Source organism: Amblyomma mixtum, chromosome 3 (genome assembly GCF_055824585.1).
Source record: "Amblyomma mixtum isolate Tamu chromosome 3, ASM5582458v1, whole genome shotgun sequence".
Lineage (NCBI taxonomy): Eukaryota > Metazoa > Arthropoda > Arachnida > Ixodida > Ixodidae > Amblyomma > Amblyomma mixtum.
This window is the reverse complement of record NC_143014.1, coordinates 39,494,455-39,519,996: the sequence shown is the minus strand read 5'-3', so window position 1 is coordinate 39,519,996 and position 25,542 is coordinate 39,494,455. Positions and strand designations below refer to the sequence as shown.

Sequence of the window (25,542 nt, the reverse complement as noted above, 5' to 3'; positions counted from 1 at the left end):
GGGCAGGCAGGCGGGCGAGCGGGCGGGCGGGCAGGCAGGCGGGCAGGCGGGCGGGCAGGCAGGCGGGCAGGCGGGCGGGCAGGCAGGCGGGCAGGCGGGCGGGCAGGCGGGCGGGCGGGCGGGCAGGCAGGCAGGCGAGCGGGCGGGCAGGCAGGCAGGCGGGCAGTCGGGCAGGCGTGCAGGCGGGCAGGCGGGCAGGCGGGCAGGCGGGCGGGCGGGCAGGCGGAAAGGCGGGCAGGCGGGCGGGCAGGCGGGCGGGCAGGCGGGCGGGCGGGCAGGCAGGCGGGCGGGCAGGCGGGCGGGCAGGCGAGCGGGCGGGCGGGCGGGCAGGCGAGCGGGCGGGCAAGCAGGCGGGCAGGCGGGCAGGCAGGCAGGCGGGCAGGCGGGCGGGCAGGCGGGCGGGCAGGCGGGCGGGCAGGCGAGCGGGCGGGCAGGCGGGCAGGCGGGCAGGCGGGCGGGCAGGCGGGCGGGCAGGCGGGCAGGCAGGCGGGCGGGCGGGCAGGCAGGCGGGCAGGCGTGCAGGCGGGCAGGCGGGCAGGCGGGCAGGCGGGCAGGCGGGCGGGCAGGCGGGCGGGCGGGCAGGCGGGCGGGCAGGCGGGCGGGCGGGCAGGCGGGCGGGCAGGCAGCCGGGCAGGCGGGCGGGCGGGCGGGCAGGCGAGCGGGCAGGCGGGCGGGCAGGCAGGCGGGCGGGCAGGCGGGCGGGCAGGCGAGCGGGCGGGCAGGCGGGCAGGCAGGCGGGCAGGCGGGCGGGCAGGCAGGCGGGCGGGCAGGCGGGCGGGCAGGCAGGCAGGCGGGCAGGAGGGCGGGCAGGCAGGCGGGCAGGCGGGCGGGCAGGCAGGCGGGCGGGCAGGCAGGCGGGCAGGCGGGCAGAAACCAACGGAACCAAAGTGTAGTCGAGGGCAGCAGATGTTTCAGTGGAATAATCAGGTTCTAATTTTGATGCAGGGCAGTCGCGGCTGGCGTAACGCAGGGGTAATTAGAAACCATTTTCAGAACTACGCGCCTTTTTCAGCCGTCAATGTAACCTGGATGATGATCACTGTAATAACGACGGCAATCAACATCACGTGACTTCTGGCTCACGGTGTCCAGCACACAATAAAGAACTCATACTGCTCCAAGGAAAGCTATATGACATTGTACCGTATCTACGTTTTATTTTTGCGGTCGGACAGAAAGCCGTTGGTGTAACGCACATCGAGGCCCACGAATAGACGCACTGAGTGCGTTATAAGGCGTTATACATTATAAGGCGTACCTTGCTTCTCCCGATGCAACTGGTTCTGTTAAATGCCGTGCTCTGCCTCCTGGATTTCGCGATATTGAACTTAAAGGCACAAGCAATATAAAAGGGAACAAGCGGCTTGTCCCTTTTGCGTTTTGCAATCGCCCGCAGTCACTTGTTTACGGCATCGGCATACAGAAATGTGGGTGTGTCGATCCAATCAGCGAAACGCTCACGCCCTGCTCCAGGGTGCAGAAGTGGTCCCGACATCCATCTCAGAAAGTGTGCACTCAAAGTACGAGCCAGGCCCGCCTGCATCACGTGACCTTACCGTCTCGAGAGCGCCCGCTTTCCGGATCGCCTATAGGCAAGTCATCTGGGCCGGCAGGTCAGCGCGCGAATGTTCTGCTATGAATGTCCCTCATAGAGATGCAATTCAAGAACGAAGCGGTGAATGCCTCTCAAAGGTGGCCCTCAAAGCCGGCGTCGGCCGATGGTCCCGACGTCGTGATTAATCCCCTTGCAGCTGTTTGCGAGACATCCCGGGAGCTTGCATAAGGAACTTCTAGAAGCGGATGGTGTATACATATGCATATAAAGCTTCATCAATCACACAAACACACAGGCGTGTGTGGGCAACCGCGTGCAGCAGAAATACTCAAAACACTAAGACACATAAAACTGAGCACGCGTGGCTCTCTCCACCGCATAAAGTGCGTCACAGTGAATGGCTCTGAAGGCAAAACATTTGGAACAGAACTTTATCAAAACAATGAGCGCATCATGATCTTAGACAGCGAAACTGAAAATGCCGTACTGCAGAGCACGGCAGAATCAACCGCAGATAGTGTCAGCAAGCGACAGTGCAGTAGTCGTATGAAAGTTATTAAAGTTCTTCCTCCACCTTCTCCGTTTTTCAGCTGTTAGTGGGAGATCGGTATTACAATCTTGAGCATGCGCAGTGGCGCCGTGGGCACCACCACAGGGGCCGGAGTCCGTGAGGTGCGGCAGTTAACCATAGAGTCGGTCCCGCCGGCCGCTTGTCGAACCTCGACTCCATGGTCAAGCAGGAGTGTGGAGGAGTTCTCTGCACGAAAATAATGTCACCGATACATGAGCGCACGCAAGGAAAGGCGGAACGCTAAAAAAAGTACAGTGAAAATAAGAAAAATGAAGCAAAACAAGAAAAAGCGATGTAAGCAAAGAATACACTCACGCTGGTGCATATCATGCGGCCCACAGAAGGGTGGTGTGCCACCAGAGCTGGACGATGGGGGCACCGCCTGGTTCTGGAACACGTATCCACCACCCTTCTCGATCCGGCTTGACTCTGCAGCGGCCTTGCTCTGGTCGGCCAGCACGTTGACCTCCTGTGTGGACCACTGCTTCACGACGGACTGCCGGCCCAACGTCAGCGCACCAAACCGCATCGGTTCCGTGTTCTGGATGCCTCGCATGATCTCCATGGAGACCTGGTATTCGTCGACAGGGCGCTCCTCTTCGTCGAAGGACGTCGTGGTCGACTCCATGCTTTCCTCTGACTCCTTTGTAGGGGTTGAGGATGACGAAAACGCCGCGCCACGAAATTCTCGCTGGACACTGCTGGCCCTTGTCGTCAGTGTCATCTTGGTCCGCATCGAACACATCTGACAGCCCGGCCTTCGTCTTCCACGCTCCCCTTCGGCTCCGGCTGACGATGATGATGATGATGATGATGATGATGATGATGTCCTCATTTCGACGGTTGTCGTCGTCTTCCTCTCTCAGCCTGTGTCTCCGAATCCCCGAGGTGCGGCAAAATTAAGCCTGTTTCACATGCCAGCGAAAATGCTAGCGAATCCTGTCGCCGCGGCGGAAAAACCTGTTTTGAGTCGTCGCTGCGACGAGCGGCGAGGTTTCAACAAGTTGGAAATTTTCGCTGCGACGCGCCGCTCAATCGCTCAGTCGCTTGCATGTGAACCGGCCTTTAGTCGCTTTGGGACGTTAAACCCCACAAAACCAAAACCAAACCTCTCCCAGTATCCTCCTCCTCGTCGCAACGCTGAGCGCAAGTGAGGATGAGGCGGGTCCGGCCGCACCGTTTTTTCAACAGTGATGTCATCTGTGAGGCCGCTTGAGAGTTGCGAGAGTTAAATGAAGAGGGCCGCACGCACGCGTAAAAACTACTTCGAGTTACCTTTAGGTTTCTAATCTGCAGACATATTTTACGGCTCGTGGTGTCTAAATACAAAAACGTCCTTTTAGCCGCAGCATTCCTTTTTCATTAATGAACAAGAATTCACAGGTAGAATTCATGTTAAAAGAGTAGAAAACTGAGCTAGTTGGTCCATACTCCTTGGTGGGAACAGCCGAAATAACAAAACGCAGACACAGAAAGGAACACACAGAACGTAGACGAAGCTGATCTACGTTCTTCGTCTACGTTCTGTGTGTTCCTTTCTGTGTCTGCGTTTTGTTATTTCGGCTGTTCCCACCAAGGGGCAACAAGTAGAATTCATGGCTGCTGTTCAGTGGAGACGAAAATCAAAAACGCCTGTTTAGTGCATAGTATGTGTTAAAAGACACGACGTCGGCTAAACCAACATGCTTTTCCTCAGTGGCGTTTCTCAAAGCCTGCAGGTGTGATTTTAAGAACACACACAATGGTCGGGGAACCGACAACTGCCGAACAATCGAATGAAGCTCCTTCCGGGCCCGTAGCTTCAAGCCCGGCCCAGGCCTAGGCGCGACGGGGCAGCGAATTTTCCGTCCTGACACCGTGCTGTGCTCTGGGGTGTATCATCTGAGGGGCATTTGGCGCTTTAGTTGTATCCGACTGCAGGGAAAAAAAAAGCAAACAGGACTGTGCTGCTTAATAGAAATGCATATTAGCGTTCCGCAAGTAGAGCGTTAACAATAGGCCTAAAAGCAAAAAATAAAAAGAAACTTTGTCAGCAGTGGGGTTCGAACCCACGCCCTCTTGCGAGGACCAGAGCTTAAATCTGGCGCCTTAGACCGCTCGGCCATACTGACTACGATGTAGCGACTTTTATGACCATATATTCACTCTGTGCAGGTGTATGAACGTACATGTACCTGTTCGGCTGAGATATCGTACTTGGTGAGGTTAACTTTTGCACCGCAGAATGAATCTGCCGGTCCTCTCCCTGTATCCTCCTCCTCGTCGCAACGCTGAGCACGACCGAGCTTAAAGGGACCCTGAAATGATTTCGATGGACATATTCTAGTGCAACAGATCTTTAGAGGTGGTATTTGTGCGTATTCGAGTCAAATTTGAAAGCTCCGCGTAGACCCTAGAATTTAGAATGAATTTTCAAAAATCGCTGCTTGCAGTAGCTCGCTACCGAAACGCCTGTCCTTCTCAGTGGTCAAACTCTTTGCTAAAAAGACTGATCAAAAACACGCTCACGTCACCCCGCCTTGGGAAAAAGTGCGATTCCTGTGGAAATTTGGATATCGAAGCCGAGAAACACAGCTGTGCGGCCAGGCCGAGAGCAGGAACCTAGCTTAAAGGGACACTGAGGAGAGCACTATTAATATATTTTTTATAGCAAAATCCGATAGTTCGGCATGTCATGGCTTTGTTGCCACTTGGCTTGCAGCGAAAAATGCATTTATTTCTAAGAAATTTGGATTCGAAGTTGAAAAAGTTTTTCCCGCCGCTCTGATTCAAACTTGGGATTCGTCTATGACGACAGAGGACTAAGAGACGTGAAACATGACGTGCACATGACGTAACGCAGACTCCGTGATTTCTGGCTGCCAGCAGTGGGGCCTAGCAGCAGCCGAAAAGAAAGCTACTGCCGGCCGCACGTTGAAGGCATCTATCGGCTATTGCGGCCGTCGCTACAGTCGCTTCGATTACGTTTGCACTGGCGTTTTGCCAGCGTTACAATGGATCTCGTTCTCGAAGTCGTCAACGAAGTTCTCGCTAATAGACACCTTTAGGTCTGTTCGATTCAGAACTGGTTCTCTGAACTAATTCTGCAAAAGTTCCGTTGGTGCCGGCGCGGTGCAATTCCAGTTTCTTGGTGCAGGTGCAGCGTGTCAGCAGCGTCACAAATCACTGGTGCGGAGATTTTCAATCGAGCGCGTGCACGCACAGGCCTTGTCGTCTGCTCTCCGGTTCTCGTCCGTCGTGGTGTTGCGCGTGTGTTGCGGTGCGTCGCGTCTGTTTTTCGTGCCTCGTGGAGTCATGGACTACGGCATCGCCGAATCCACTTTTATGGAATTTTCTGAGTCGTAAGACAGCGCAGATGAGGAAGCCGACGTGGTGCTTTCTTTTGCAGCAACACAGTTCGGACAGACCGCAACAGGATCCCCAACTACTACGAAAGCGTAGTAGCTAGGAATTTCAGCTTCGAATTCAAGAGGCTGTCCAGGCTGTCGCGAGAAACGGGAAAAACTTCCTTTAGTTGGCCATTGATGTTAACAAACAAAACGTCGGCTGCGCGCGTCGTCTGCTTACGCCGTCAAACACGTGCACCACTATCCTGCACCTCCGTCTCTGAGGGTGCCGCGGTTTCCTTGCACCGAAGCGGCACCACGACTGCACCAAAATCAATCGCGGACGGTGGTGCAGGGGGCGCTGTGAATCGAGCGCTTTGGTGCAGCGCACCGTGAACCGGTTCCGGCGGTGCAGAGAACCACGGCTGGATCGAATGCAGCTTTTAGCATACCGTGTACCTTGTTACCGCTAGCGGAATACCGGGAGCCCGCCTACCGCCGGAAAACAGGCGCTGATTTGTCCCGATGCTTCAGGAGCGCGCGTAGCAGCCGGGCACGTGGCGCCATCTGGCGACGTCAAGGAGATTTGCGCATGCATTGGCTGCGCCTCAGTGATGCATGGTTTCTCGGTTCCTGGTGTTGCTAGAACCATTCGTTCTAGCAACACTGTTTTGTTCTATGATCTCATCACGCTTGTACTTGCGAGTTTGGCGTGTGGCGGCGATACCTGTATTTTGGTTCTTGCTCTTTTCTACGTTACAAGAGCTTTGTTGTCAGTATGAGTGGCGTTTTTGTAATCAGGAGCTGGTATTCTGTCGATACAAGCCAACTTCAATTTCTCCTCAGTGTCCCTTTAAGGCTATGAGAGACGCCGTAGTGAAGGGCTCCGGAAATTTCGACCACCTGGGGTTCTTTAACGTGCACTGACATCGCACAGTACACGGGCCTCTAGAATTTCTCCTCCAAAGAAATTCTAGCCGCCGCGGCCGGGATCGAACCCGCGTCTTTTGGGTCAGCAGCCGAGCACCATAGCCACTGAGCCACCGCGGCGGCGATACAGGGAGAGGACCGGTGGATTCATTCCTGCAGTGCAAAATATAATCTCACCAAGTATGAGAAAACTCAGATACACTTGCGGAGGGTGAATATCTGGTCATAGATGCCGCTACATCGTGGTCGGGATGGCCGCAAACACACGGCGGCAAACACAGGCTTGAATGGGTAGGGAACTCTCAGTGTTTGCGAGGGCACAGGTCTGTAACATATTTTATGCGAAGCATACTAAAATAGCCCAACTCAGCTCCTCGATCGCGGCGGTGTCGTTACCATTGACCTTTCGTGACCTCCATGGCATACCACGTGATGCGTGACGTCACAGCAGATGAAAAACGGGGGCCCAACTCGCGCCGTCGCGCGAGGCGTCGTGACCAAGGATGGCCACGTGGTGCGTGATGTCACAGCAGATGAGAAACGGGGGCCCAGCTCGCGCCGTCGCGCGAGGCGTCGCGACCAAGGAGGACCACGTGATGCGTGACGTAACGACATAGGAGAAACGGGGCCCCAGCTCGCGCCGTCGCGCGAGGCGTCGCGACCAATGTGTTTCCTTCTTCTGCCGCTAGGTGCGCTGTAGTGAACACGTGATGCTAGAGCGGCGGTATACAAGGGGGTGCGCCTGCCTCTGCTAGGCGTACACGGGATAGAGATGCCTCCTGGAGACAGGGCTGCTCGTTGGAATGAGAAGCAAAAGTTGCGGCGTGCTACAGAGACTGATGAAGAGCGTGAAGAACGTCTAGCCAAGCGGCGTGCTCGATATGCAACTCGGCGACAATATGCTTCGCATCTGACTAGGCTTAACCTAAGCTAAGCCTCAGCCATTTTTGTTTGCAAAGCTCGCGTATGTCCTTCAAGTCCTGCATTGTGCGAGGAGGAAGGTGCAAGCAATACACAGAGTATTTGCAACATTCGTGTGGCGCTCTCAATGGGAGCCCATGAGGCGTGACAACTTGTTCCTTCCCTTGGAGGGTGGTGGAGTGGGCTTTGTTCACCTGTTCGTGCATCAACTTGTTTCCCGTTTTTTCTTTTTCAAATCGGCAAACCACCCGTTTCTGGTAGCTGTGCTCATTAGGCGGGTTAGTTTTCATTTGCCTTACTTATTCGCACCGACTGTGCAGGCTCGTGAGGGTACTTTATGGGGATTCCTTAAGGAGGTTGCTGACACCTTCAATTTCCTCACTGTTCGCTTCTCTTTAGATTACCTGCATAGCCTCTCGAGAAAATGGATGACCCAGGTTCTCACTGAGTCTTTGTTCCCTACATCATTGTATCGGCAGCCTTATCTGGGGTCTTTAGACATCAGTGTTCTAAAGCGTGTTAGGCGGATGTGCATTCAGGCAGCCGCTAAAACGTACTTTTTCAAACTACACACAGCGAGGCTGCCTGTCAAGACATTTCTTAATGACAAGGAGATGTTTGTACCCTGGAATGTGAATTGCCGTCTGTGTAACGTGCCTGAGACAATTGATCATTGCTTCATCCTGTGCCGTGATGCCATGTTCTTTTGGGACATACTACAACAAACTCTTAAGAATGACATTTAAATTACACCATACACTATTAGATTTCTGCCTGTTGCCAAAAACTCGGTTGTGCCTTATGATCTGTTTGTGTTGATGGGACTATTCGGTCTTTGGAAAAGCCGTATGACGGACAGACATGCCGAGCCACCAAGATCGTCCAAATCTGTGTTTCGTGAACAGTGTGCTTTGGTGAGGAGTGTGTATGCTGCACGTGAAGAACCTCCAAGCTGGGTGCCGTGCCTAGATGCATGTGTGTGTCTCCCTGATTTTTGATGTTTTGATGGGGATGCAGTGTTGAGTTAGGGCTATGGCGGGCTCGTATTAAGCAGCCCGGTAACTTGAGACGCGAACAAGTTTGATTGAAGTTTTCCCCCTTTTTACGGAAGTTCTTCCATGCAATCAAGAAAAAAATATAGCTCTCTGTTTGCTGCCACGTCTAGCACTGCTGATGATGATCATATAGCGCGATTGGTGTCCATGATTAACCCACTCAATGAGGATGAGTGCAAGGCAATAAGTGGCTCTTTAAGCTTGGGTGAATTGCAAGATGCAATTGATCAATTGCCGCTTTCGAAAACTCCGGGGCCTGACGGCCTCTCAGAAGAATTTTACAAGGCATTTAAATCCGTTCTAGCCCCTGTCCTGCTCCAAATTTTTGAGACAAGTATTGATGTTGAATTTCTGCCTCAGTCATTTACGCAAAGTCATATTGTCTTTATACCAAAAACCGAGGATAAGGAAAAACTTCGATTTGTAGATGGCTACAGACCAATCACGCTTTCTAATGTAGATTATAAGATTTTTGCTAAAGTACCGTCAAATCGGCTGCAGCTTGCAATGTCTACTTTGATTGGGCCTCATCAAACATGTGGCTTGCGGGGACGATCAATACAATCTAACCTACATGTAGCGCGTACGGTGTTGCAGTATTGCAGTGACGCTCAAGAACAATTAGCAATGCTGCAAATTGACCTGGCAAAGGCATTTGATCGAGTGTGCCATTCATTTCTTTTTGCACTTTTAAATCACGTCAATCTCAGTTCAATACTTTCTACTGGCATACGCCTTTGTTACAAATCCTGTACCACGCGCTTGATTGTTAATGGCTGTCTCTCGCGACCAGTCCCAATTCAGTCTTCGGTGAAACAAGGGTGCCCACTGTCTCCGCTCCTGTTCGCATTATACTTGGAGCCACTTTGCATAAGTGTTATAAACAGTAGAGCTGTCAATGGTTTCCGAATAATGGGCCACGAACTGAAGGTATAGGCTTATGCAGATGACCTTGCGTTTTTTTGTACTGATAAGCCAAGCATCGATGAGGTTATTCGTTTAACGGATGACTTTGTTTCGGTGTCAGGAAGTCGGATTAATCGCTCTAAGAGTCGCGCGGTCTTTGGTTTGGTAGCTGGGGTTCGACACCTGCTGAATATGCTGGTATAACATGGACATGCAGGCCACCAAAGTACCTTGGCGTCCCTTTGAGTGCCTATAAGCATAGCGCACATTATTGGAAAGACCGCGTGTCAACTCTTCAGCGCTATGCTCAAACGTTTGTCCCCCATGGCCTCTCAATTTTTGGCAGGGCGACCGCCTGTAATCTGTTTCTCGCCACTAAAATATATTATGTACTGCAAATTATTCATTGCGCAAGACTTCCTATCCAGCGTTTTCACAGGGTTTTCGCTACTTTTGTGTGTGATTCGTCTTTTGAATCCATGAGGCGTGATAATCTTTTTCGGCCTGTAAGCGCTGGCGGCCTTGGTCTAGTTCACCTGTATGTCCGACAGATAGTGTCACGTTTCATGTTTTTCCGTAACACTACACACCCAATAGTACGTTCATTCCTGCAAACAAATTTAGTTCATGTTTTACCGAACCTCATTGTGTCTTCCAATGTTTGTGACCGTCCGTGTTTGTGGGGCATAATGCAAGAGGTGTATTTGGCTGTCCGTTTCCTACTTGTTCGTTTTTCTCCTGAGTTCCTTTTTTTTGGTGTCGAGGAAAAAGTTGTATAAGGATTTGATTAGTATGCTCTTCCCTCCGCCCATGTACCGCTCTCTGTATTTTGGTTTACCGGGGCATGACGTACTCAAAAGAGTACGTAAGATGCCAGTCTCGCCGTGTACAAAGACCTTTTTCTTTAAGTTACACACCGGTACGTTGCCCGTTAGAACATGGTTAGAGAAAAAGGGCATTTTTGTGTCTACCGTTAATTGCCGCCTTTGTGATGAACCAGAAACAATTGAGCATTGTTTCATCAGTTGCAAAGATGCAGTACTCTTCTGGGATATCCTGCAACGCACATTTAAAAAAAGAATTCATCTGACTCCACATTCTGTTCGCTATCTCACTGCGCTGCCATTTGTTGATGAACCCCTAGACATATTCTTTCTGATTGGACTGCACAGCCTCTGGAAAACCCGCATGATGGACAGACACTGTGAACCTGTTGTGTCTACAAAGGATCACTTCAGTCGAATGGTTGTTCATCTAAGAGACGTGTATGCCCAGACTGAGTACGAACCGGAATGGCACTCACTATTAGTGATGTGCTCTGCATTGCACCTTTTCTAGTGCATGGTCTTTTCAATATGTATTGTTTACCACTGTTTTCATAATGGCTTGTATATAGTTCATGTACATAGAACATTACATCACTGTAATAAATACCATGTTGAAGAAAAAAAAATGGTCAGGATGGCCGAGCGGTCTAAGGCGCCAGATTTAAGCTCTGGTCCTTGCAAGAGGGCGTGGGTTCGAACCCCACTTCTGACAATATCTCTCTTTTAGGTTTTGCTTCTTTTGGACGTACTGTGAACGTTGTAAGTGCGCAACGCTAATACACATTTCTATTAAGCAGCACTTTCCTGTTTTCTTTTCTTTCCTCTGGTGTCGGATACAAATTAAAAAGGGAGGCTTTATAATTTTTGCAGCGGCGCTACACAGCGAGGACACGAGCAAAGAGTGACACAAAGACTGCGCTGAACTTACAACTCTGATTTATTGGAAAAAACACGCAACTTTCTATACAGTCCACGAATCTACGAACATACGCACGGTCAGTAAAAACGTCAGACCCAAACGTGCCTATCACAGCTAAAATCACCAAAAATCAAAGGTGCGTTCCCCGAGGCATTATCTGCTACGCAGCAGGCTCACTTATTTAGCTGCTATAGCTCTGGATGAAGCACTGGCACACCCATTTTTCTTTCTAATGATGTGCAATGCCTCAGCCAGTTCCGTAGTGCGCATGTCCGTGTGCCGATACACCTCTGTATCTGCAAAGAACGGATTGCATTGATACGTGAAGCAGTGCTGGCTAAATTAGTTTCCGTCTTTCCTAGTTAGTTAGCATGTTCCATTAGCCTCACATTAACACATTGGCCAGTCTGGCCTATGTAGGTGCGGCCACAGGAAAGAGGTGTTTGATAAACCACGCCCTTGCTACACGGAACGTATCCCTTTACATGTTTAACGTGACATCTGTTCCTCCTGCGTCCTTCGCATTTCCTTGGAACGGCCGCGCCTATCTTTTCTAGTTTGTGAGGGGCTGAAAAAAGGACATCTGCACCGTGCTTAGCACCCACTCTCTTTAGCCTGTGTGATAGGGCGGGTACATATCGCATGACAACCACTTGCTTGCGTTCTTTTGACGCACTTCGCCGGTCCAAGCCATGCTCCGATGACTTCAATGTGCGGATAACTTTGTCTGCGCTCGACACAAGAACACAGTCGGGATAGCCCGCTTCTTTGCACCTCTTGTGTTGCCAGGCTAATTCCCATTTGGTGAGGAGAGGACCTCTTCACTGCCATGGTTAAACAGCTTTTTACTATATATACACGCCCTATCACACAGACTAAAGAGAGTGGGTGCTAAGCGCGGTGTGGATGTCCTTTTTTCAGCCCCTAACAAACTAGAAAATATAGGCGCGGCCGTTCCAAGGAAATGCGAAGGACGCAGGAGGAACAGATGTCACGTTAAACATGTAAAGGGATACGTTCCGGGTAGCAAGTGTGTGGTTTATCAAACACCTCTTTCCTGTGGCCGCACCTACATAGGCCAGACTGGCCGATGTGTTAATGTGAGGCTAATGGAACATGCTAACTCATTAGGAAAGATGAAAACTAATTTAGCAAAGCAGTGCTTCACGTGTCAATGCAGTCCGTTTTTCTGCAGATACGGAGGTGCTGTACCGGCACACGGACATGCGCACTACGGAACTGGCTGAGGCATTCCACACCATTAGAAAGAAAAATGGGTGCGTCAGTGCTTCATCTGTAGCTATAGCAGCTAAATAAATGAGCCTGCTGCATAGTAGATAATGCCTCGGGGAACGCACCTTTGATTTTTGGTGATTTTATCTGTGATAGGCACGTTTGGGTGTGACGTTTTTACTGACGGTGCGTATGTTCGTAGATTCCTGTATAAAAAGATGCGTGTTTTTTTTTTCCAATAAAACTGAGTTTGAAGTTCAGCGCCGTCTTTTTGTCACTCTTTGCTCGCTGTCCTCGTTGTGTAGCGCCACAGCAAAAATTATGAATCAGTACCAACTCGCCCAGACTTCCATTACTCTGCAGTAAAAATGGAGCGGCAAATGCCCCTCAAACGAAGCACCCCAGAGCAGAGCACGGGATCAGGACAGAAAATTCCCTTACCCGTCGAGCCTAGGCCTGGGCCGGGCTGGAAGTTGCGGGTCCGGAAGGAGCTTCATTGAATTGTTCGGCAGTTGTCGGTTCCAAGATCGTCGTGTGTGTTCCCAAAATCACACTGGCAGGCTTTGAGAAACGCCACTGGGGAAAAGCATATTGGTTTAGCCCACGTCGTGTCTTTTCACACATACTATGCACTAAACAGGTGTTTTTGCTTTTCATTTCCACTGAAAGGCTGCTATAAATTCTACCTGTGAAGTCCTGTTCATTAAAGGAAAAGAAATGTTATTGCTGAGGCTGCAAGGACGTTTTAATATTTAGACACCGCGCACCGTAAAATATGACTGCAGTTTAAAATCTAAAGGTAACTCGAAGTAGTTTTTACGCGTGTATGCGACCCTTTGCATTTAACTCTCGGAACTCCCGAGCTACTCACAGAAGACATCACTGTTCAAAAAGCCGTGCGGGCGGACCCATTAATCTTCACTAGGGGGTGGATGACGCATCGAGCGCCAGAAAGTGAAGCCACCGGAGGCCTTGTCCCGGAAGGCAGCATTTGGCAGTGCACGAAATCGGACCTCAGCACGGTTTTTCAGTCGCAGTTTTGCTTTTCCACTTAGCATTTCGTCTTTTCGCCATTCTCGTCTTTTTCCACGACGGTGCCTACCTGTTGCCCCGTCAACTGCGCGAGGAGACCATCAAAGTCTTCGGAAAAGACGTTTCAAAAATAAGGGGTGATTGCATCGCAATGGGACGACACTAGCAGACGACAGGACGTCACTACATACAGGAAGTACGGAGCCTCGTCTGCTCAGCTCTGTGTCGTCCCGTTTCGCTGGCGCAGCCAACTCTGCTCTTTACTGTGATGCACGTTCCCGCGTTCTAAGCCCAAATTATTCTATAAATGGAGGATAAATTTAAGAAACAATAGGTGGGAATCTTCACCAGACAGCCGACTTTAACGTGACCATTTTCCCGAATTATTTTTAGACCAAACCGGAGCGAGGGCTAGGCTACTATCTGGTGAGGTGTCAACGGTGTTCGGTTGGTTCACATTAGCGCCTCCGAAAGGTGTGGTATTGCTTTTTCGACGGAGCGTGTCATTTACTGTTTCGTACTATAGCAAGTTAAGCATGAATGGTCTTTTGTTCGTGATGCTTGGTGCAGTTGACTTCTAACAGCGCTTCTCGGGCGCGCTGCAGCATTCGTCTTTCTCGTCAGGGGTTTCTCTATCGCTGTGCAGCTGAAACGTGGCTGTGCTTTGGAGTTAAGTTAAAAGCACGTCTGGAAAGTAAATGACACCCTGAAGAGATAAATGTCACCCGCCATCGGTGAGAAGAGTGATCGTCCGCTACCAGCTCGAAACTGAAATTGCGGCAGCTCTAGAACGAGCGGCTGTTCGAGTGTAAGGATTTCCGCGCCATCGTTCGCCTTTGCTTTGCTACATGAAAATTCGGTTTCCAGATGACCTAGCCTCATCGCCATTCCACTACTTCTCCTCTACACTCGGAACACAAGAACCAGACAAGAACTTCGTGTTTAATGCACGTACAGGTTTGCCGCGGCAGGGTGAGACCTGCATGCCTGTTTTCTTCGGTTTCTCATAAATTTCCGGGTTCGGCACACAATGCTCACATTTCTCGCGTTCAGCTGGCTTGTTGCTTTCATATAACAGCAGACATTAGACGAGAACAATGCAAAAAAACTGAGAACGAAACGGCGAAAGACCCGACATTTTACCCGACTTCTGGGACAGCAGTCCAACTTCCGGTGGCTTCACTCACGCTCGTCTCGGGGAGCGGGAATGCGGCATCCAGCCGCCTGGCGGAGATCAGTGGGCGGACCCGCCTCATCTTCACTTCTTTTTATAATTATCAAACGAATTTCTTCAAGCGTTTCAGCGATTTCGGCGCATTTTCTGGCCACTTTATTACATGTGTATAATACGAACCTCCTCCCATAGAGTGAGCAATTTACCTCTTGAGCTGGTGCGGCAACGGGCCCGAGCCCACTCCGAGCTTGGTGGGTCGGGCTAAGTACAGTAAAGTGATAAATTAGCGGGCCCTGGCTTCAAGTCGCGGGCCAGGGCCGGACTCGGGCCTCAGGATTAGGCCTGTCCAGAGCTCTAGTACAGCCATTGGCGTTGCCCGATTTTCATAAAGCAGCGGTCAATCCGTGGTCAATCCCCTGTCATGTTAGAGCGTGGCCAGGGATTAACAGCGAAGTCATGAAAATCAGTGGACGCCACTGGCTTGAGGGCCTCCTTTGAAGGGCATCTGCCGCTTCGTTCTTGAGTTGTATCCTACTACATAGTTTGTTTTTCGCGCGTCGGTAATACCGCCATACGTCAAGAACGCACTGGCCCAACTGTCGCCAAAGATTAATTCGCAAGCACGGCGAGGAATATTCACATTTCTTTCAACCCTGACAGCTGCAAGTGGTGCCGTCGTAGGATTCCACCTAGCTGTGGCGCCTGGTGAAGTGTTTTCACGGCTCACACACTTTATGCCTGCAGCGGTGGCTCAGTGGCTTTGGTGTTCTGCTACTGATGCCAAGGTCGCGGGGTCGATTCCGGCCGCGCCGGCCGTATTTCGATGGGGGCGAAACACAGAAACGCCCATGTGCCGTGCGATGTCAGCGCACATCAATGAACCCCAGGTTGGTCTAAATTCATCCGGCGCCCTCCGCTATACGGTGTCCCTCACAGTCCACATGTGTCACTTTGGGACGTTAAGCGACAAACTTTTACTCTGTCTCGCTCTCACCCACTCAATGGCGAGGGCAGAACATCGCTTTGGTGCCATTAGGAATCTCGCTCAGGGCGACAGCACAAGCGATCACGGATATAACAGCTGAGGTAAAAGGAACGACAAAAACGGAGGGCGCTTAACACTGCTTGCGTGCTTTGAATGCGAAAGCACTGCCTCATCGTGAGCTCTGTAGCGAGGCTCTTTAAAGATTCCTTCCTCTCTGATGACACATGTGCTCATTAGCATCCAGTCGTACGCATACACTAGGTTCAGTCAGTCAGTCAGTATGAACAAATGCGAGTTGACCTGGCACAAAATTTAACGGGAAAAATGGCCTTGGCCAGGCCACGTAATACGTACAATAAAAAAAAAAAAGCGGCGGTCCCTTAGCGTGACGACCAAGAAACCAGAGGAACCAAAATGTAGTCGAGGACAGCAGAGGTTCAAGTGGAATAATCAGGTTTTAATTTTGATGCAGGGCGGTCGCCGCGCCGCGGTGGCTCAGTGGTTATGGCGCTGGGCTGCTGACCCGAAAGACGCGGGTTCGATCCCAGCCGCAGAGGTCGAATTTGGATGAAGGCGAAATTCTAGAGGCCCGTGTGCTGTGCGATGTCAGTGCCCGTTAAAGAACCCCAAGTGGTAGAAATTTCCGGAGTCCTTAACTACGGCGTCTCTCATAGCCAGAGTTGCTTTGGGGCATTCAACCCCAATAAACCAAGCCAAGCAGGGCACAACGAAGGGGTAATTAACAACCAATGCCAGAACTACGCCTTTGTCCAGCCGTAAACGTAACCTGAACGATGATCACTAATAATGACTATGATCAATATCACCTGAACACGTCTGGCGCACGGTGTTAAGCAGACAGTAAAGAAGAAATCACCCTCTTCCAAGAAAAGCTAGCTGACACTTTATTTTTGCGCTCGGACAGAAAACCGTGGATGTAACGCACACCGAGGTCGGCGAATAGAGGCATTGACTGCGTTTCTACACCAAAGGTGTATCTTGCTCCTCATACTGCCGATGCAACTCGCACTCTGGAATGGCGAGCTCTGCCTCCTTGGATCTTGCGATACTGGACCAACAAGAACAAGCAATATAAAAGGGTACACGCGGCTTTTAACATCTGAGTTTTACAATCGCGGGCGCTCACTTGTTTACGGCATCGACATACACAAAAACGGCTGTGTCGAAACCCATTTACCGATTTTACCACTGAGCGAAGCGTTCACGCCCACCTCGTCCCGACAACCACCTGTGAAAGTGTACACTCAAACAATGAGCCAGGCCCGCCTGCATCACGTGACCTTGCCGTCTCGAGAGCACTCGCTTTCCGGATTGCCTCTACAAGACTTCTCGGCCGGCAGGTCAGCGCGCGAATGCTTGGCTGCGAATGACCCTCGTAGAGATACAATTCAAGAACGACGCGGCGAATGCGCCTCCGAGGTGGCCCGCAAGCCGATGGTCGCGACGTCGGGCTGAATCCCCTTGAAGCTGTTTGTCTGGAATCTCGGGAGCTTTAATATGGAAGGTCCAGATGTGGGTGGTGCATAGACATGTATATAAAGCTTCACGAATGGCACAAACATACAGGCGCGTGTGCGCAAACGCGGACAACAGAAACAACTCCAAAAACGAAGGCATATAAAATTGAGCACGAGTGAGTCTCTCCACCCCATAAAATGCGTCACAGTGAATGGCTCTGAAGGCAAAACATTTGGAAGAGACCTTTATCAAAACTCTGAGCTTTATCAAAACATTGTGATCTGAGACGGCTAAACGGACGATGTCGTACTGCAGAGCACTGCAGAATAAACCGCAGCTAGTGTCAGCAAACGACAGTGCAGTAGTCATATGAATGTTAGGAAAGTTCTCCCTCCACCTTCTCCGCTATTTAGTTATTGATGGGAAATCGATATTACAGTGAATGAGCATGCGCAGTGGGGCCGTGAACGCCTCCACATGGGCCGAAGTGCATGAACGCGGCAGTTCCATTCAGTCCGTCCCGCCAGCCGCTTGTCGAATCGGCGACTCCATAGTCAAGCACGAAAGTGGAGGCCTTCTCTGCATGGAACAAAAATGCCACCGGAAAATGAGCGCGCGCAAGGAAAGGTGAAAAGCTAAAAAAAGGCACAGTGAACAGCAGAACAGTCAAGCAGGACGAGAAAAAGCGATACAAACGAAGAATATACGCACGCTGGTAGATATTGCGTGGCCCACAGAAATGGGTGCCACCAGAGCTGAACGATGACGGCACCGTCTGGTTCTGGAACACGTATCCGCCACTCTTCTTAATCCGGCTCGACTCTGCAGCGGCCTTCCTCTCGCCGGCCAGCACGTTGACCTCCCGTGTGGACCACTGCTGCACGACGGGCTGTGGGCCCGACGTCAGCGCACCAAACCACATCGGGTCCGTGTTCCGGATGCCTCGCATGACCTCCTTGGAGACCTGGTATTCGTCGACAGGGCGCTCCTCTTCGTCGAGGGACGTCGTGGTCGACTCCATGCCTTGCTCTGACTCCCTGATAGAGGTTGAGGATGACGGAAACGGAGCGCCACGCAATTCTCGCCGGACACTGCTGGCCCTGGGCGTCAGTGTCATCCTGATCCGAATCGAGCACGTGGTAATGATGATGTCCTCAGGCTTAATGGCACATACCCATGGCGGGGGATTGGCCAGGTGCATCTAACAGCCCGGCCTTCGTCTTCTACGCTCGCCTTCAGCTCCGTCCTTCGACGGTAGTCGTCTTCCTCTATCAGCCTCTGTCCCCGGATCCCCGAGGCGTGGAATAATAAAGGCGCGGCGAGAACTTAAGCTGGGTTCCTGCTCTCGGCCTGACCACACAGCTACGTTCCTCGGCCTCGATAACCGAATTTCCGCAGGAATCGCACTTTTCTCTGGGGCGATGTAAGCGTGTTTTTGATCAGTCTTTTTAGAAAAGAGTTTGACGTCTGAGAACGACGGATACGCGCGAGTTGTTTTCTATCTTCCCAAGGTCGCCTCAATCACACCCTCCATGCCTGTCCCTCGGACATCCCCCGATGGATATGCAGCTCTCCGAACGGTGCATCGAGCCCAAGGGGTCGCCGTGCGCCGAGGGCTCGAGGCCACCTGGTGGACCTATAGACCCCCTCTTATTCCGCCAAAATTAATGAATAAATAATTGTTTCTCTCTCTCTCTTCCCGTCTTGCTCGGAAGATATTGTGTTTCTTGGCCAATTTCGCTCCTCCTTTGCTGTCTCTTTCCCTGCAAGTTACCTTTTCGTCTGCTTACATTTCCCGGGTTAAGCGGAATAAGCTTTCGCTCTAGGTCAGCGCTTCCCGTACGTACCCTTTCTTTTCAGTCCTGTCATGCTGTTCGCGATGTTCGTTATGTAATCAGAGTGGAAATAAAATATCTTGTCTTGTATTGACAGAATCAATAGCTGGGTATGGCCGGTATAAACTGATAATGTTAACTTGATATAGAAACTCGCGTAGAATGGGATAAAATGGTACTTGCGGTGGAACTCGACCGGTACCCTCGTACCCACCATGACCACATAGAGGCGTACATAGTCTATCTATTCGTAAATGCATCAAGGTTCCTAGAGTGAAAGAGAGGCAGCACTAGTAGCAAGCTGGCGCGTTACGCATGCGTGCGTAAGAGCGCAAAAGCACGTAAACATTAGCCCACAAGTGCTAGCAGTCCTGAAGCCACATGTCAGCGCTGCTAGGTTACAAGTATCTCCATTGAGGAAGATTTTCGTTTTTTTTTTCTTGCGGCGTTTCTAACGCAGCCGCGCAGGATTTGGACGCCAAGCTTCCTGTTTGATCCATACAAAAAATTGGGGGCTTTAAAATCAGCTTTTGGTATCTCCAACAAAGGCACCGTTAGTTATAAAACCGGCATTGCTTGCCCCAGTACGAACAGAAAAATTCCAAGCTGCACTATCTATTCTGAAACGGCTGATTTAACCTATGTAAAGTGGGCATGATGCACCTTAGTAAACAAGCACAGTGATCGAGATCAAAACGTGCGGAGCAAATAAAGGCCCTTCCTAAAGTCGTCTATGCGGCAATTCAACGCTCAATCTATGCGTACAGTGGCAAAGATGCTGTGGCATAAAAGCTCGCCGTCTTTGTAAGAGGACCTCCCTCAAGTGGATAGCGGTCAATGTCTGGAATGTCCCTATCTCGAATGTTAAGCAATCCAGAAGCACCTCCTACAAACGGTGCGATTCCCAAGTTATCTTTACTTTACTAGTTTGAGAAGCCCATAGCACCGACTCACTTTCAAGGCGCCTATCAAGCTACAATCGTAGCTTTTCGTAACATTTTATAGGTGCGTGTGAATACGCGAGATTTTCAAATAGCGAACCAAACACCCTTCTATCCGATTCGTCTAAGAAATCAAATAATTATGTCCAAAACTATTGAGAACGAATCCAGTATGTTCTCAAGTTTTGAAATGTTTTTCGGATAATCGGTGAATCGAAAGAGAAACAGTTTTTACCGAAGGCTGTTTTTAAAAAATGATGGTCGATTTGCGTAGTTAGGCCAAATGCGAATTCGGTGCGCTAGCAGCTCGGTTTACACTTCGATTCCGGTGTTCAGATGCAGGGTTCACGGATGGCAGTTGTTCGAACAGCGATAATGGGTTAATGTCGATATATGCGGAACTGGTCATTCTCTACATTGATAGATCCTTAAGAGTCTTCCTACCACTCCTGGCGCAGTGGTGCGGCGGTCAACCGATGCGCCAATACCCTTCTATGGCAGGTGCTGTCATCGTTGGGACTTGGGTTGCTTGTGTTGGGTTGCGATCCAGGTTGCCCTTCCCGAGCAGCCTCTCACTATAATTTGACCTCCCTACTCTCGCTGGGCAGGCGAGCAGCACAGGAATGTCCTCTTACTTTCGCAGGTTAACCCACACCAGTTCCGCATTTCTGTCACAGCGTTTTCAAAGCTAAGGTAAGCGGCGCACATATCTCTGTCACTGCCGCCACGCAGCTCAAAGCGCGACTGAGGTTCCCGCTGACCCAGAAAGCCAGTTATTCGCCTTCCCTTTCGCCACTCTCTCAGAGGCTTCGCGTAAGAATTGGTTTTTGAGGAAATGAAATGGCGCTGTAACTGTCTCCCATCTCGGTGGACAACCGCGCCGTAAGGGAAGGCATAAAGAAGGGAGTGAAAGAAGTCGGGAAGAAAGAGCTGCTGTACTGGAGAGCTCCGGAAAAATTTCGACAAACTGGGGATCTTTAACGTGCACTCGCATCGCACAGCACACGGTCGCCTTTTGCGTTTCGCCTCCATCTAAATGCGGCCGCCGCAGCCGGGTTCCACTTGATTTTGCCCGCTAGGATGCTAACGGTGCTTTCCCACCAATAAAAACCAGAATAGAGGCATGTGCTCCTCTCCCTCGCCTTTCCTTCACGCCGTCGTTTAGCTGTCCACCCGGAGAGATACTGCACGCCTTTCTTCGTAATTTAACCTAACCTAACCTACGTGGATTTAACACGAGTTTGGTGCTAAATCCGAAGGATAACGCCAACTGCGAGAACGAGTTATCACGAGTTCCCGTGTAAGCATCCTAAGCTTAGTGTAGGAACTCGCCGTTCATGCATTTTTTTTTTTTTTGGGGGGGGGGGGGGGGGTGAAATTTATGAGGGCTATGGACGAGAAACTAGGCTGTAAGTCAGTCTATTAACCGATTAGATCATTAATTACCGATTACGTTCACTTGTAGACCGCACGCAAAAAATCCGTATTCCATTGGCTGCCGGTTCTGCGATTAATGACGGATCCGAGGACTTTGCAAAGCGCCGCGCTAAGTGTTCCCTGTAACTTAATATGTCATGCGACTGTGCACAAAAGAATTTTGCACCACGCAGTCACTGGCGAGTCATGGCCAGAAAACAAAAGTATCCTTTAGACGTTGGCCTACTAAAAAAAAAGTTAAGCAGAATTAAATTCATTTAGAAGCAATCCACGGCAGTCTCTGTGTATGAATTGGTGGACGGGTGAACGTTATGCAGAAATAGCCCAACTGATAGTGCAGTCACAGAGTGCAATCTGTACTCAAACGCAGCAAACACTACATTCATGCGCAGTACAACCCAGCAACAAAAAAATTTCGGACACACTGATGCAACTTTTGCCGATTTGCATCGAACTTAGCAAAATTTCTCGCTAACTGAATGTGGCACATTGCTGAGTGCAGAATACAGAAATGAGCTCTAGGTGAGCTGTTTCGTCCAAGCAACTTCAATGCTGCAAAGGAAGGAACTGTGTGTTCCTAGAGCATAAAAAACTGCAACGCCTTCAAATACTCAAGGAGTGTGCTGTGGTCATCTCGTGTGGATATTATTAATTCATTTACCTCTCGTAGGGTGTATTTTATATCAGTCTTTTCTTCAATGGTGCAGTGCGTACTACCTTAAAGTCAGTGTTCAGAAACGCTGTCATTGCTATTCTCACACTTATTCCGAGCTAACTATTACATTACCAAGTGCCCCTTTGCTTCTATGACCTGCATGCCCGTTGACATGGGAGCATTGAGTGCATCTGTAGCTTTAGAAGTCACTTGGGCTGAAGTGGTTAGTGCGTAGGCTATTTTTTTTTCAGTATTTTCTTTCGCATCTATTTCTTTCAATGGCTTTCTATCTGCCCGGGGCAGTGATAGCCGCGTAGTTGGAGGTAGTCAATAGACGTTTTTAGCATACCCGAGACGTGTTAGCGGAGACGTATACCGATGTTACCGGACGCCTCCTGCGCGCACGCAGTGGCCCCGAGGAGAGGGCTGAGTCGGGCTGGTTGGTTCGGAACGGCTACGCGAACACGCGAAATACATTGAAAACCAGTCACGCCGAAATAGCATGGTCATTCATTCCTCAGATTGCAATGAATGTGAGGCGTTTCTGAACCAGACCACTATCATCGCCAAGTATAGAGATCACACCAAGCACCTGATATCGGAGGCTTTTCACATTCACGCATTAGGCAACTCATTTGTAAGCCAACCATCGGTGGCTCTATTCCCACAGGAGATCGCCTTTCTTAATCAGAGATGATTTCCCGTATGTATGTCATGTCATGTTCGTCCCGCACTTTCTTCCGTTCTATGCTCTATATTGCACCCTCTCTTTCGCAATAAACCATTTGGTTGTTAGTTCAGCGCATGTGTATGTCTCTTCCTCTTTCGTCCCGTCCGTCAGAGCTGTTTTGTCGTACCATTCAACAGTGACCCCGCCCAGCTCCATCCATATCACTGCGCGTGCGTCCGGTAAAACCGCTATACGTCTCCGCTAATGCGTCTCAGGCATGGACTACGAACGTAAAAAAATCTGTGGGCAAAAACAGGTGAAAATGTAGCGCTAAAAGCATTCCTGCATAAATAAAAGCATGCAATCACAAGGCAGCGGTGACGTCGCTTTCATCGCTTTCCATGCGTTAAATTTCCTAAGGCCGCGGCGTCGAAAACAGTCATGCAGATTGTTTTCATTAGTCGCCGCTAGGATTTTGCGCGCGCGCAGATCGGTCACATCAAACGCTCCTCGGTTACTTAAAGGGACCCTGAAATGATTTCCGTGGGCATATTCTAGTGCGACAGATATCTACAGGTGGTCTTTATGGGTATTCGAGTCAAATCTGAAAGTTCTGCGTCCATCCTGCAATTTAGAATGAATTTTAAAAAATGGCTGAGGCTTAACTTGGTTAAGCCTGGAGAATGCGAAGCATCATCGTGTCGCGTAATTTGGAGGCGCACAACCACAGCGACGGCGCGAGGTGGGCCCCCGTTTCTCCACTGTCGTGACGTCATCGTGTCACGTGGTGTGACGTCATGTATCACGTGATTGGGAGGCGCACAACCACAGCGACGGCGCGAGGTGGGCCCCCGTTTCTCTACTGTCGTGACGTCATCGTGTCACGTGGTGTGACGTCATGTATCACGTGATTTGGAGGTGCATAACCACGGTGAAGGGCTGAAGTGGTAGCTAAAGTAGTATGCTTCGCATAAAATCACAGCACGCAGTAGCTCGCAACCGATTACGCCGACACACCTCACCGCGCGTCCCCTGCCCGGATGACGTCAGTGATCAGAAAAGGAAGCCTTCAAGCTCGCCCCGTCTGCAAACTGACGTCTCCGGGGTAGGGGATGGGCAGTGAGGCGTCTCGCCCTAATCGGTTGCGAGCTACTCCGAGCTGCGTTTTTTAAAAATTCATTCTAAATTGTAGAATGCACACAGAGCTTTCAGATTTGACTCGAGTACTAACAAAGATCACCTGTACAGATCTGTTGCACTAGAATATGCCCACCAAAATCATTTCAAGGTCCCTTTAAGCTCGGTCGCGCTCAGCGTTGTGACGAGAAGGCTGCAGTCAGAGGACAAGCGGATACATTCCTGTAGTGTAAAATATAACCTGACCAAGTGTGTGAAAACTGACCTTAACAGGTACATGTACGCATATACACTTGCACAGACTGAATATATAGTCATTAAAACCGCCACTCTGTAGTCAGGATGGCCGAGCTTTTCCAAAGACCGGCCATCCTGACTACAGAGTGGCGGTTTTATTGACTATATATTCAGTCTGTGCAAGTGTATATGTGTACATGTACCTGTTCAGCTCAGTTTAACAGGTACATGTACACATTACACAGACATGCCGAGCCACCAAGATCGTCCAAATCTGTGTTTCGTGAACAGTGTGCTTTGGTGAGGAGTGTATATGCTGCACGCGAAGAACCTCCAAGCTGGCTGCCGTGCCTAGATGCATGTGTGTGCCTCCCTGAATTTTGATGTTTTGATGGGGATGCAGTGTTGAGTTAGGGCTATGGCGGGCTCCTATTAAGCAGCCCGGTAACTTGAGACGCGAACCAGTCTGATTGAAGTTTTCCTCCTTTCTACGGAAGTTTTTTCATGCAATAAAGAAAAAAAAAGTCAGGATAGCCGAGCGGTCTAAGGCGCCAGATTTAAGCTCTGGTCCTCGAAAGAGGGGGTGGGTTCGAACCCCACTTCTGACATATTTTTTTTCTAGCATGTGCTTCTTTTGGACCTACTGCGAACGCTGTACGTGCGCAAGGCTAATACACATTTTTATTAAGCAGCACAGTCTTGTTTATTTTTTTCTTCCCTGTGGCTTTGGTGTTCGGTTACTGATGCCAAGGTCGCGGGTTCTCTTCCGGCCTCGCCGGCCCTATTTCGATGGGGGCGGTACACAGGAACGCCCGCGTGCTGTGCGATGTCAGCCCAAATAAATGACACCCAGTTGGTGTAAATTAATCCGGACCCCTCCGCCATACGGCGTCCCTCACAGTCCATATGTGTCGCTTTGGGACGTTAAACGACAAACTTTTACTCCTTCTCGCCCTCACCCACTCAATGGCGACGGCAGGCCATCGCTTTGGTGCCATTAGGAAACTCGCTCAGGGCGTCAGCACAAGCGACTACGGATATTTGAGCTGAGGTGAAGGGAACGACAAAAATGGAGGCCGCTTAACACTGCTTGCGTGCTTTGAATGCGTAAGCATTGTCTCATCGTGAGCTCTGTAGCGAGGTTCAATAAAGATTCCCTCCTGTCTAATGACACGGCTGATCATTAGCGTGTCTCTCCTGTCTATGGAAGGGTAACGGTCCTAATACACAGTCCAGTGTTAAAGGCACTTGAGTGAGTGATTCCATAAGATGTCCATAATGTGCACGCTCCTCAGCGTACGGTGGGTATTCGGACAAAATATGCTCCACTGCATATGCTAAGCCGCAGTTGTCGCAACACGGACAGTTCGCTTGAACTAAACGGAAAGATATGTCAGGCGTTTGTAAACACAGTGTTTAGGCGAAGTCGATGATAAAGATCTTCCGGATCACGAGGCAGTCTGGGTAACAATCTTGATCTGAGGCATGGGTCGATGCAGTGCAGAAATTGGTGCAGCATTTTGAAGGCGGCAAAATGCAAAAGCGCCCTTACGCAGAGATTTATGTGCGTTTTAATGAAACCCACGTGGTCGAACTTGATTTCGAGCTCTCCGCTGCAGCGTGTTTCATATCGCTCAGTGTTGCTGTGCCATGTAGAAGTCAGTCAGTCAGTCAGTCAGTCAGTCAGTCAGTCAGTCGGTCGGTCGGTCGGTCGGTC

General features: G+C 50.5%; 1 protein-coding gene and 3 non-coding genes across 4 annotated transcripts; 2 read left to right on the top strand and 2 right to left on the bottom strand.

Moving 5' to 3' along the window:
• Window positions 1-4,153: 4,153 nt before the first annotated feature.
• On the bottom strand, window positions 4,154-4,237 carry TRNAL-UAA (transfer RNA leucine (anticodon UAA)). The gene has a single exon. It is a non-coding gene; the product is annotated as a tRNA-Leu (tRNA).
• Window positions 4,238-10,719: 6,482 nt separating this feature from the next.
• Window positions 10,720-10,803, top strand: TRNAL-UAA (transfer RNA leucine (anticodon UAA)). The gene has a single exon. It is a non-coding gene; the product is annotated as a tRNA-Leu (tRNA).
• A 6,543-nt stretch (window positions 10,804-17,346) lies between these two features.
• On the bottom strand, window positions 17,347-18,030 carry LOC149349764 (importin-7-like). The gene is made up of 2 exons (XM_089575481.1): window positions 17,625-18,030; window positions 17,347-17,492 (listed from the first exon to the last, which is right to left on the bottom strand). Exons 1-2 carry the CDS (start codon window positions 18,028-18,030, stop codon window positions 17,347-17,349), a joined length of 552 nt encoding a protein of 183 aa, XP_089431607.1.
• A 6,319-nt stretch (window positions 18,031-24,349) lies between these two features.
• TRNAL-UAA (transfer RNA leucine (anticodon UAA)) lies at window positions 24,350-24,433 on the top strand. Its single transcript has one exon. It is a non-coding gene; the product is annotated as a tRNA-Leu (tRNA).
• Window positions 24,434-25,542: the final 1,109 nt, after the last annotated feature.

Bases quoted from the DNA above. Each gene is read 5' to 3' on its own strand.
- LOC149349764 (XM_089575481.1), bottom strand. From the start codon at position 18,030: ATGACACTGACGCCCAGGGCCAGCAGTGTCCGGCGAGAATTGCGTGGC. The intron at 17,493-17,624 runs GTGCGTATATTC...TGTTCCATGCAG, and splicing joins GCCACGCAATATCTACCAGC to AGAAGGCCTCCACTTTCGTG.